Below are 13,403 nucleotides of genomic sequence, written 5' to 3' on the forward strand. Positions count from 1 at the left end.
GCATTGTGACATTCTTGTGTTGTGTTTTTTCAGCTCCATCAGGTTATTTATGCTTGCTTCAAACCTGGTTATTCTGGTTAACGCCTCCTGTAATGTTTTATCACGGTTCTTAGCTTCTTTGCATTGGGTTAGAACATGCACCTCTAGCTTAGCAAAGTTCATTATTACCCACCTTCTGAAACCGACTTCTGTCAGTTCATCCATCTCAGCCTCAGCCCAGTTCTGTGCCCTTGCTAGAGAGGTGTTGTGATCATTTGGAGGAAAAGAGGCACTCTGGGTTTTTGAGTTTTCTGCATTTTTTCATTGATTCTTTCTCATCTTCATGACTTTATCTTTTATCTTTAAGGCTACTGACCTTTGGATGGGGTTTTTGTGGGGAAATGTCACTTTTTTTTTTTTTTTTTTTTTTTTTTGAGATAGAGTCTTGCTGTTTCCAGGCTGGAGTGCAATGGCACAGTCTCAGCTCACTGCTACCTCTGTCTCCCCACATTAGCTGTAGCTGAGACTACAGGCATGCACCACCACACCCAGCTAATTTCTGGGATACCAACATTTTATGGAATAACTACATCTCTGTGTTAGTACTTTATTTTACTTTAGACTTATTAGAACAATTATAAATAAATAAAACTTTTTTTTTTTTACTTTAAACTTATTAGAACAATTCAAGTCGATTAAAAGACTGGAGTAAACCCTCTGCCAGTTCCTACCAAATTAATCGTGAACCCATGCTTAGAAAACGTGAGGTTCCTCATTTGTTTTCTCTGACAATGAGACAAATGAGCTGAGATGGGCACACAATGACAATAAAGGTGGGAGGAGTTTTTGTTCCAGGTGTTAGTGAGTAATGAATGGGTGTTACCAGGCACACTCAGAAATAAGTTATTTCAAAAACTCCTTCGTTATAACCTACTAATAGCAAAAGACCTGTTAGAATTTAAGAAAGATTTGATTAGGTTGGCTGTGGCTGAAAGCGTCCAATTATATTGTATTTTTTCCTTTCTCCTCTTCATGTTAAGAAAACAGGCTCTTATGCATGAATGGAGCGGGATGTTTATCTCTCTCTTTCAGGTGGGCTCTGCCTAATACTTATAAATATTATGAAACATGCCAGAGCTAATTAGATGTGGAAGAAATTAGTCCAAGCAAATTAATCACTGCTACTCAATGTGGAATTTTAGCGCTTTGTGGCTCAGAGATTATTTAGTGGCTTCTCTTGCTTTCTCATTTTGTTGCAATATAATTCACCCATGACAATGAGAATGGCTTGCTGAGGATTACCTCAATTTCCCCTTCTGCTGACAGAGGCTCAGCACATGGCCCAGAAAACACTCGATCTGAGCTGCAGCTTTCAAGTTAAGTTGGAAGAGCAGTACTTTCTCCCGCCTGGAACCCTTCTGATGGGATAGAAACCTCACCTGGGCATGGGGAAAAGTCATGTACATGGCAGGCCCTGAGCATCTTCAGCACCTGCTGATTCTTCCCTTTCCTGTGTAACAGGATCAAAAGCCTCCAGCCTACTGAGACATCAAAATGGGTTTGAGGCCAGGCACAGTGGCTGACTCCTGTAATCTCAGCACTTTGGGAGGCCGAGGCAGGCAGATCACTTGAGGCCAGGTTGTTCAAGACCAGCCTGGCCAATATGGGGAAACCCCATCTCTACCAAAAAAAAAAAAAAAAAGAAAGAAGTTTTCAAAATGGCAGAATTGGTAAGCCATGAAAACAGAAACTATGGCAGTCACTTTTTACTCTTTCTAAGTCTTAACCAAATGCTCACAATGGGATCGGAGACTGCCTTTGTTAGATCCAGCTCCCTGGCAGGCCAGGCTGTTAGGGAATGTGGGCCTAAGGTCAACTGGGAAAAGCCACGACCAGAATTTATAGCAGAAAGCTGAAGATTGTGTAGCAAATAGCTTGGCATAGCACTTTACAGTCTACAGTGTATTTTGATGTGCATCGTAATATTTAATTCTCATACACATTCTGAGGGTGAATACTTACTGCAGTTTGTAAATAGGAAACTGAATCTGCCCGACTCTCCCAAAGCCACATAGCTAGAAAGCAGCAGAGTCTAGCCTGAACTCCAGGTGCCCTGAGTCCTGCATTCCTTTCTCTTTCCAGCATCACAGCTGCCTCTCTATATCTTGAGATGTTTGCAGGATGAGGCTTAATGTGATAAACGGACATTTTCAGACCTTTACAGCCAGAAATTTATTATGTTATGGGAGTGTTGCTCTCATAACAGATAAAAATTGTAAAGTTAATTAGCATTACAAATGATTTTTTATACATTCTTTTATTTATTTATTTATTTTACTTTAAGTTCTGGGATACACGTGCAGAACGTGCAGGATTACTACATAGGTATACATGTGCTGTGATGGTTTGCTGCACATATCAACCCGTCATCTAGGTTTCAAGCCCAGCAGGCATTAGGTATTTGTCCTAATGCTCTCTCTCCCCTTGTCCCTCACCCCCCAACAGGCCCCGGTGTGTGATGTTCCCCTCCCTGTGTCCATGTGTTCTCATTGTTCAGCTCCCACTTATGAGTGAGAACATGCAATGTTTGGTTTTCTGTTCCTGTGTTCCTGTGTTAGTTTGCTGAGGATGATGGTTTCCGGCTTCATCCACGTTTCTGCAAAGAACATGAACTCATTCTTTTTTATGTCTGCATATTTTAACTTCAGTGAAGCAAAACCATGTAGTCAACAGAGCCAAAGTTGAAAATCTCCATCAGATTGCACCCTTTGGTGATTTACAGCGCAATCTCTCTGTGACTTCATCTTCTCCACTGTGAAATGAGGAAATAATTCTGACTTTGTAACATTATCATATTATAAAAAAATTGAGAAAGCATTTAGAATCTTGTCTACCACATAACAAGTGCTCAATAAATATTTCTTATTGGGTGGGCTTTATATAATTTCTAAAGCATGTAATGTAAATGGAGAGTGACACCATCACCTTTCAACATGATAGACATGAGTTGCTATAAAAAATACCTGCTAATGGCTGGGCATGGTGGCTCATGCCTGTAATTCCAGCACTTTGGGAGGCTGAGGCAGATGGATCACTTGAGGCCAGGATTTTGAGACCAGCCTGGTCAACATGGCGAAACCCCGTCTCTACTAAAAATACAAAAATTAGGCATGCTGGCACATGCCTGTAGTCTCAGCTACTCAGATGGCTGAGGCAGGAGAATCTCTTGAACCTGGGAGATGGAGGTTGCAGTGAGCCGAGATTGTGCCATTGCACTCCAGCCTGGGTGACAGAGCAAGACTCTAACTCAAAAACAAATAAATAAATAAACATAGCCTGCTAAAAAGAAAAACAAGGCTATGTACTGTGAAACAAAATTATAAATCGAATCTGGAATATATTCCAAACGTACTGCTTCTGAAGGAATTTTTCTTCCACATCCTTTAAAACTACAAAATTAGAGACTGAGCATGGTATGGAATCAGTATACTACGATATAGAATTAGTAAATCTGCAGGTTAGTGTAGGATCCTATTAACAACTCATATTTGGATATATCTCTCCAGAAAAAATCAGTTATAGGATTTCTATATACTTGGATAACCAATTTTTTCAAAGCACAGATACAGTTTACATATATAAACACTTCCTTCTTTGGAATAAATATAATTTAATATATCACATGGTCCATAAATGCCTAGGTGAGATTGCACATTTTTTACTTTCTAGGTCTGGAAAAATAAAGATTCATGAAGCAATTTTTTCATGCTCTCTTTAAGAACTTTTCTTTATCTTTCTTCTATTTTATTTTCTATTTTGCATCTTAGTTATTTTTACATGTATTTTTCATTTTCTTTCTAAGTTCATACTTCTACAAATTCCCCAGCCGTGGCTTGTCCATCTTTATATCCTCAACATATCTGGTAGAGTACCTTGTACATAGTAGACGTTCAATAAATATTTTAAGAAAATAGGATTATTGATTTAATGAGAAGAACTGTAGGGAGCAAAATGGAGAAGTAGAAGAATTAAAGTTTGTGTGTAGATGTGTGTGTGTGCTAGTAATCGAAGACCCAATTCAAACTGGCTCAAATGATGCAGGAATTTATTGACTTATACAACCAAAAGTCTACATGCAGAGCAGGCTTGGAACATGAACTGATGGAAAAGTCTGCAATGCCATCAAAGTTATTTTGCTGTTTCTCAATGACTTTGAAGGCTCTGTCTTCCTATCAAATGATTTTATCCCTAGGCTGCTTATTGTAGCAGCCTAGCAGATGAGTACCTGAACTTAAGAGAGCTGGGTGCTTCCTGTTTTACATCAGAGTTGGGGAGAATAGGTCTCTTACCACAATTATCCATTGAAATGTACCCTTTTGTGACAGAATTCTTACTGGACAAACTTACATCCATGTCTATCTGTGAACCAATCCCATGGATTAGCAATGCCGTGCGGTGACAGGTGTGGTTCTGAGCCCAATTACAGCAAGAAAAATGGCATGGCCCTAGGAATTGGGTTGAGGGTCTAATTCTGTTAGCAATGGAGAGTATCTGAGTCATGCAGCACCTAAGTATGTTACTGTAGGCAGTGAATTCTTATGGGTCTGTAGCAACCTCCATTCTTGCCTTCTCAGAAGAAAGAGTTCCACCGAGGGGCATAAGACAGAGGAGAGACACAGGCACGTTTTAGAGCAGGAGTGAAAATCTATTAAAAAGCTTTAGAACAGGAATGAAAAGGAGTAAAGTACACTTGGAAGAGGGCCAAGAGGGAAACTTGAGAGATCAAGAGCACAGTTTGACGTTTGACTTGGAGTTTTACATGTTGGCATACTTACAGGGTCTTGCATCCCTTCTCCCCTGATTCTTCCCTTGGGGTGGGCTGTCTGCATGTGTGGGGGCCCACTGATGCTTGGGAGTGGCCGTGCGTGGCGTGTTTGCTGCAGTTGTGTGCATGCTCACTCGAGCTGTTCTTCCCTTACCAGTCCAACATCCCTAGAGGAAGGTCATATACCAGTTAAACTCTGCCGTTTTGCCTCTTAGTGTGCATGTGTGAGCCCATTTGCTCAACTCCTGAGATCTTATTAGGAAGCTGCTGATCTCCAGTTTCAGGTGTTTCTATCCAATGGGAGACTGCCTTTTCCTTGCTCCGGCTGTGGCCAATTATTATTTTAGAGAGGCAGCTTAACAACTGCCTAACCATCACCTGATGGTCACCTGGCATTTCTGGTGGAGGGGTGCCTTCTCCTGCCCTGTTAATATCTGACTAGCGACCTACTGTGACAATCCCAACCAAATCGTGGAAATGCTATACAATTTGTGGAGGGAAGGGAGTGAGGATGGAAGGCTAAATGAATTTGAAGGCGGCAACCACAGCGTATGCAACATACATTGGGTAATAGTTTAAACTTCCAGAGTTCAAAAAATAAGGCTGAAATGCCGCAGTGTTACAGTCACACTTACTAGACACACAAAAGAAGTGGTAAAATGTAGAGCCCCATAAAAGCTCAAAATACATCAGGTCCTCCTGGGATGCTTTTTGCTTATGAGTGCTCTTTGAAAAAAAAATAAATAACAAGTGGATTTTTTTCCCTCCTATTAAGCTTAATTGTTAATTTTATGGGTAAAACTGATTCTAATAATTTCCTATAACAAGATGGCCAAAGTAATTACATCGTATCTAACATTTTTTTTCTTCTTGACGTTAAAACAAACAAGCATTCTAATTTAGACTGATGTGTCTTAGTACAAGTATTATTTAATGTTTATGGTCTTTATGGATCTTTTTGGATTACACAAGGGGCAGAATCATATTTGCATTCAGCCTTGTGTAGTCATGAAATAGCAAAGAGATTACCTGCAAAGGGCTCTTCTAGTCCTTAAGTAATTGTCAAGCTCATAAGGTGAATCTCATTGTGCTATTCCTTTAAGATCCTTCTTTCTGGACTCAGACAATGGTTCAGCATTTCCCATACCCACCCACCAACCTACTTAGCCACTCAGCTTCCCACAGCTATGCCTAAAATATCCCCACTTGCACTGGTTTTCTCTGGTTGGCATCAGCCTAGCCTAAACCCACTGAATTACCTTCACAGAGCTTATCCACTTTCCTTTTCCTATTTCTCTGTATAGCAACCTTCACCCTTTACCCCAACCAACTATAAAAATACCCAACACACCACTTAAAAAGAAATACTTGCTTTATCCCTTCAGGATTAGACATTTTCTCGTTTTTCATTTGTTATACAAATCTTACTGATTTACTATTGAGAAAGTTGGTACAGAAGTAATTTCGCTTTTGGCCATTCCTTTTAGAGACAATGACTGCAATTATTTTTGCACCAATCTAATAAATAGTTGAGGAAGATAGCTAAGCTTCCCTACCCAGATTCCATGTGAAAAATAATGGAGAAAATCACTGTAACATTTTATTTGTAAAACACCTTAATTATTATTATTTATTTTTATGTTATGTTATGTTATGTTATGTTATGTTATGTTATGTTATGTTATGTTATGTTGTGTTATGTTATGTTATTTTTGGAGAAGGAGTCTCACTCTGTTGCCCAGGCTGGAGTGCAGTGGAGCGATCTCGAGTCACTGCAAACTCCGCCTCCCAGGTTCAAGCAGTTCTCCTGCCTCAGCCTCCCACATTGCTGGGATTACAGGCACCCGCCACCACACCCAGCTAATTTTTGTATTTTTAGTAGAGAAGGGGTTTCGCCATGTTGGCCAGGCTGGTCTTGGAACTTCTGATCTCAGATGATCTGCCCGCCTTGGCCTCCCAAAGTGCTGGGATTACAGGCATGAGCCACTGTGCCTGGCCTATTATTATTATTATCTGAGACAGGGTCTTGCTCTGTCACCCATGTTGGAATGCAGTGCATAGCTCCCTGCAGTCTCCAACTCTTGGACTTAAGCAATTCTCTCACCTTAGCCTCCTTAGTAATTAGGACTACAGGGGCACACCACCTTGCGTGGCTAATTTTTAGAATTTTTGTAAAGAAGGTCTCTCCCTGTTGCCCAGACTGATCTCAAACTCCTGGCCTCAAGTAATCCTCCCACCTCTGCCTCCCAAAGTGCTGGAATTACAGGCATGAGCCAGCATGCCCAGCCCTAATGATTGTTAATAGGTAGTTATGGTCAGCTTGGAAGATAAGGGAGTCCACCAAGCTCTAGTTAGTGCAGACAGGATTTTCTGTTTTTGCTTCCAGCCCACAGTACTCAGGGGGATGGCAGGAGAGAAATTTCTTTCACTGTTGTTGCTCAAAGAATGGGTGGAACTTCAACACACCATTCTAGCATGCGGTTAACGCTGTTCTCAGCGTGCCATTAGAAGGGTTGGAAACTCACCCCTTTCAGGGAGATTTTAAAGAAATCCAGGGATCAGACTGTCACAATTACTTTGAACACTGGATATTCCATGGAGGAGGTTTAGTTTGACAAAGATGAAAATGCATGTTAAATATTCTCACTTGCTTCTTTCTGCAACCAAACAAATGTCTCTCCCTTCTCCTCCCCCTCCACATTTATATATTGGGGTGAAGAGGAAAGAAGAAGAGGAAAGAAAAGCAACAGCAACAAAAAGTTTGAACTAAAAATACATATTTATGTATACACATACAATGAGATAATTTCTAAAAATAAATGTCCGTGACAGTTATTTGTACAGACATCTGACCTTAAGGAAGTTCGTGATACATCGCTGAGAGAAAAATCTAGGTGCAGAGGGAAGAATATGCTTCTATTGCAGGAAACACACATACAAAACTGATATATAGATACCTCTGTGTGTGTGTGTGTGTATCTGTACGTGTGTGTGTTCTATGAGAAGGTAAAAGTAGTAGAAGGAGACATACCTTAGGTACCTCGGGAGGACAGAATAGCATATAGGAATGAAGGTTTGTGTTTTAACATACATTTGTGGGTAATTTCCTTGACACTTCAAGCATATATTGTTATTAATGTAATAAACATCAAGTGACAATTTTACAAGGAAAATTTTCTTCACTATAGAACATTTTTCTTCACTATAGAAAAATGCACTCCCTTTTGGATTTGAGGCAAATGATGGATAAAGTAAAGTAATATTGGACACTGGTGAAAAATGAGCCAATTTTTAAAAACAAAGAACGATGTGGAAACCATGTTTCTACCTTACAAAGTCAACAAGATGAATATTGAAAAAAATTATCTTATACAGCGACATGAAAATAATACAATTTAATTTTGGTTTTGCTTTGGCTTAACGTTTTTGGTTTCTTCTCAAAGTTATCCATGTTCCTGGTATCTCATTATTTATTGACATTCATCATTTTATCCCATGACAGTTTTGTGATTTTACAAGGAAAATTGTTATGCAGGAGGGGATAATTTGAGAATTTTAGTGTGGAGATTGCAATTTTTTTCTTCAAGTAGCAACATATCCATTTATAGTAAGCCTTACTGACTAAAATTTTTGGAGTCATAGATTTCACCATATAAGTTTAAAATCTCAGTAATCTCTACTCCCATTTGAAAATTTACTGAAATCTATTAAAATTTATAGAAGGTGAATTTTCTTGAAAACATGTATAGAAATCATTTCGTTTCAAGATGGCTGGCTGATACACAAGAAAAACTGAAGTGGAAATTTTTGGGGGTAGTGTATTCATTTTTCTCTAAAATCTTTTTTTGTCACAGTTTGTTATGTGAATACACAACAAATAAAGATACAGATAAATCATACTTATTAAATTGAAGTTTTCCTTGGCCAAAAATAACTAAAATTCAACATATTTTGAAACTGCTTTTGACCCTTACAGTAGTTTATTTCCTATTATTTTCTTATGTTAACCGATAGGATGATATTACTTTAATTTGCTCTATAGCATAACTACTCCGTGGAAAATCAATCAATCAATTAGTAGTATATATTTCCATAGCTATTAGAAGGAAGATCCCTATGAAGATTCCAATTCCTTTGTTTTATTTAGAAACATACATAATAAAACTTCTAGCACTAGAATGGGCAAGTCTTTACAAAGTTCAGAATTGGAGAATATCCTGGGCCTCTAAATGGGTGACGAGGTTTATTTCTCACCAAATCTTTCTGTTATTTTTATTTTTTTAGGCAAACTTTTGTCAATAAGAGCAAATTTTCTATCTTTATTTTTTGTTTCATCCCTCATTCTATGTGCATTTTCTGTAAAATTAACATAAGAATTATTTCAGTCTAGTTGAACTCTCCATAGAACTGTCAAAAGGCCACTCAGTACTCTTTGTTCATCACCAGGTTTTATATATAAATATAAATATATATACATTTAGATAAATAGGCAGTATAGATAATAGATAGATGGATAGAAGATAGAATGAAAGAACGATAGGTAGGTAGATAGATAGTTAGACAGACAGCATTAATATTCTTTCTCCATATGTCTTGGGCTTCTCCATTATTTTTTTAACTGATAATCCAAGACAGTTTTCCACTAAAATTTATCGATAGGCACATTCAAATGTGTACTATTTGTCTAAGATGATTACTGTAGCCCTGATGCCAGGAAAGTGGCACTTTCAACATTTAAAGGAATTGAATTAACTCAGAGTGAAAATGTGTCCCTATCTCTAGATCATACCAGTGTGTGCACGTGTGAAAGATTGACAAGTAGGATTCACAAGGTCAAATGAGGACTGACAAGGAATGCATCTTAAGGATTGTGAGGGAAAAAACAAATACCCCAATCTCTCACAATTCTAATTTATTTTAACTTGAATTGCAGAGACGTTAAAACAATGAAATTATCTTCATTTCTACTTTAAAAATAATATTTGCTAAACAAAGAAAGGCATTCTGATAGGCCTCCATGAACCTCTAAGCTTTTTATATTTAAGGAAGCTGATTGCTTTTGTGAAGGAATTACTTTTGAGCATACGAATTTTCAAATTTAAAAGAGATTAAGTGAAAATTCAATACATTGTACTGAAGAAGCATTGCTTCTAACACTCAGTTTTTATACGCTCATATTCAAAAGCTACGTTTTCATCCTATTTTGTAGCATGTACTGTGAAGTTGCAGGAAATTTGACCAAACCCTTCGTAATTTGTATCCTGTCATTGCTGTTAAACAAGTGTGTATATGTGAACTTTCAGATACTACCAGAAAAATTTCAATACATTTACTGCTTAGCAATAAACCTTATCCCTTAGAGGCAGAAGGTACTCTTTCATTCTTAACTTTCTCAAGACCATCCGTACCAGTGTTAAAAGTTTCATCATGTACATCCCTAAATAAAACAAAGGTGATGGAACCCTAGTAAGTGTCTGAGAATTTACTAGTACATCAAATGAGATTATTAACCTGTTTCCAAATCTAAACACTTGAAGGATTATCCCTTTGTAATGAGAAATAAATGTGTTCTTTGGTTTGTATTTATGGTAATGTAAAATTTGAATCTGGTCTGTTGGTTTTCTGAAATGACTTGAATCTCTTCACTATAGAAAAATGTGCTGCCTTTTGGATTTGAGGCAAATGATGGATAAAGTAAAGTAATATTGGACACTGGTGAAAAATGAGTCAATTTTTAAAAACAAAGAATGATGTGGAAACCATGTTTCTACCTTATAAAGTCAAGAAGATGAATATTGAAGAAAATTATCTTACACAATGATATGAAAATAATACAATTTAATTTTGGTTTTGCTTTGGCTTAAAGTTTTTGGTTTTTTTATCAAAGTTATCCATGTTCCTAGTATCTCGTTATTTATTGGCATTCATGATTTTATCCCATGCCAGTTGTGTTCAAATATTTTTTCACTTTTCTTTTTTCCAACTATTTCATTTTATCTCATTTTCAGATGTAGACAAGGCTGGAAAGGAAATCGATGCCATATCAAGTTTAATCCTCCTACTACAGACTTCACATACACTCAGAATGGTAGGTGACATTATGACTAAACAAATGGCTTGGTTTGGGGTGGTCTCTAATATATTTCACTGCATACTTATCTTTTTCTTTGGTTTAAAATTCCAGGTACATGGACTCTCCTGGGTATTGGATTAGCATTCCTGATGACTCACATCACAGTTGCAGTCTTGTGTTTTCTTGTAAACAGAAAGGTACCAATAAGGTAAGTGATGCCTTTAGTTGCTAAATGAAATATACCATAGCAGAAAAATTTTCTTCAACATTTCCTTTGCTATTTTTTTCTTTCACTCCATATTACATGCAGGAAACTTTAGTGTTTTGCTGCTTTATGGATTTATTTTTCTGGGCGGAAAAGAGGAGCTACCTAACAAGAATTGCTCTTCTTTTTTTAGTATAAAGCCTGAAGTTTACTTTTCAGATTATATTAGGAGCCTTTTTGAGGGCATATATATATATATATATAAAATTTCATCCCTGGGATGCAAGGCTGGTTCAACATACACAAATCAATAAATGTAATCCAGCATATAAACAGAACCAAACACAAAAACCACATGATTATCTCAACAGATGCAGAAAAGGCCTTTGACAAAATTCAACAGCCCTTCATGCTAAAAACTCTCAATAAATTAGGTATGGATGGGACGTATCTCAAAATAATAAGAGCTATTTATGACAAACCCACAGCCAATATCGTAGTGAATGGGCAAAAACTGGAAGCATTCCTTTCGAAAACTGGCACAAGACAGGGATGCCCTCTCTCACCACTCCTATTCAACATAGTGTTGGAAGTTCTGGCCAGGGCAATCGAGCAGGAGAAAGAAAGAAAGGGTATTCAAGTAGGAAAAGAGGAAGTCAAATTGTCCCTGTTTGCAGATGACATGATTGTATATCTAGAAAACCCCATCGTCTCAGCCCAAAATCTCCTTAAGCTGATAGGCAACTTCAGCAAAGTCTCAGGATACAAAATCAATGTGCAGAAATCACAAGCATTCTTATACACCAATAACAGAAAAACAGAGAGCCAAATCATGAGTGAACTCCCATTCACAATTACTTCAAAGAGAATAAAATACCTAGGAATCCAACTTACAAGGGACATGAAGGACCTCTTCAAGGAGAACTACAAACCACTGCTCAATGAAATAAAAGAGGACGCAAACAAATGGAAGAACCTTCCATGCTCATAGATAGGAAGAATCAATATTGTGAAAATGGCCATACTGCCCAAGGTAATTTATAGATTCATTGCCATCCCCATCAAGCAACCAATGACTTTCTTCATAGAATTGGAAAAAACTACTTTAAAGTTCATATGGAACCAAAAAAGAGCCCGCATCGCCAAGTCAATCCTAAGGCAAAAGAACAAAGCTGGAGGCATCACTCTACCTGACTTCAAACTATACTACAAGGCTATAGTAACCAAAACAGCATGGTACTGGTACCAAAACAGAGATATAGACCAATGGAACAGAACGGAGCCCTCAGAAATAATACCACACATCTACAACCATCTGATCTTTGACAAACCTGAGAAAAACAAGAAATGGGGAAAGGATTCCCTATTTAATAAATGGTGCTGGCAAAACTGGCTAGCCATATGTAGAAAGCTGAAACTGGATCCGTTCCTTACACCTTATACAAAAATTAATTCAGGATGGATTAAACACTTAAATGTTAGACCTAAAACCATAAAAACCCTTGAAGAAAACCTAGGCAATACCATTCAGGACATAGACATGGGCAAGGACTTCATGTCTAAAACACCAAAAGCAATGGCAACAAAAGCCAGAATTGACAAATGGGATCTAATTAAACTAAAGAGCTTCTGCACAGCAAAAGAAACCACCATCAGAGTGAACAAGCAACCTACGGAATGGGAGAAAATTTTTGCAATCTACTCATCTGACAAAGGGCTAATATCCAGAATCTACAAAGAACTCAAACAAATTCACAAGAAAAAAACAAACAACCGCATGAACAAGTGGGCGAAGGATATGAACAGACACTTCTCAAAAGAAGACATTTATGCAGCCAACAGACACATGAAAAAATGCTTATTATCACTGGCCATCAGAGAAATGTAAATCAAAATCACAATGAGATATCATCTCACACCAGTTGGAATGGTGATCATTAAAAAGTCAGGAAACAACAGGTGCTAGAGAGGATGTGGAGAAATAAGAACACTTTTACATGGTTGGTGGGACCGTAAACTAGTTCAACCATTGTGGAAGACAGTGTGGCGATTCCTGAAGGATCTAGAACTAGAAATACGATTTGACCCAGCCATCCAGTACTGGGTATATACCCAAAGGAATATAAATCATGCTGCTATAAAGACACATGCACATGTATGTTTATTGCGGCATTATTCACAATAGCAAAGACTTGGAACCAACCCAAATGTCCAACAATGATAGACTGGATTAAGAAAATGTGGCACATATATACCATGGAATACTATGCAGCCATAAAAAATGATGAGTTCATGTCCTTTGCAGGGACATGGATGAAGCT

The 13,403-nt window shown here is 37.8% G+C and overlaps 1 protein-coding gene across 1 annotated transcript in view; it reads left to right on the forward strand.

The window, feature by feature from the left end:
* The window catches only part of MALRD1 (MAM and LDL receptor class A domain containing 1), a 689,301-nt gene that overhangs the window by 637,622 nt on the left and 38,276 nt on the right, over nucleotides 1-13,403 (forward strand). The window contains exons 37-38 of the mRNA XM_055354139.2: nucleotides 10,813-10,892; nucleotides 10,989-11,085. Coding sequence (XP_055210114.2) covers nucleotides 10,813-10,892; nucleotides 10,989-11,085 — 177 coding nt within the window. The remainder of the gene's footprint in view (nucleotides 1-10,812; nucleotides 10,893-10,988; nucleotides 11,086-13,403) is intronic.

Source organism: Gorilla gorilla, chromosome 8, assembly GCF_029281585.2.
Source record: "Gorilla gorilla gorilla isolate KB3781 chromosome 8, NHGRI_mGorGor1-v2.1_pri, whole genome shotgun sequence".
NCBI classification, from domain to species: Eukaryota; Metazoa; Chordata; class Mammalia; order Primates; family Hominidae; genus Gorilla; species Gorilla gorilla.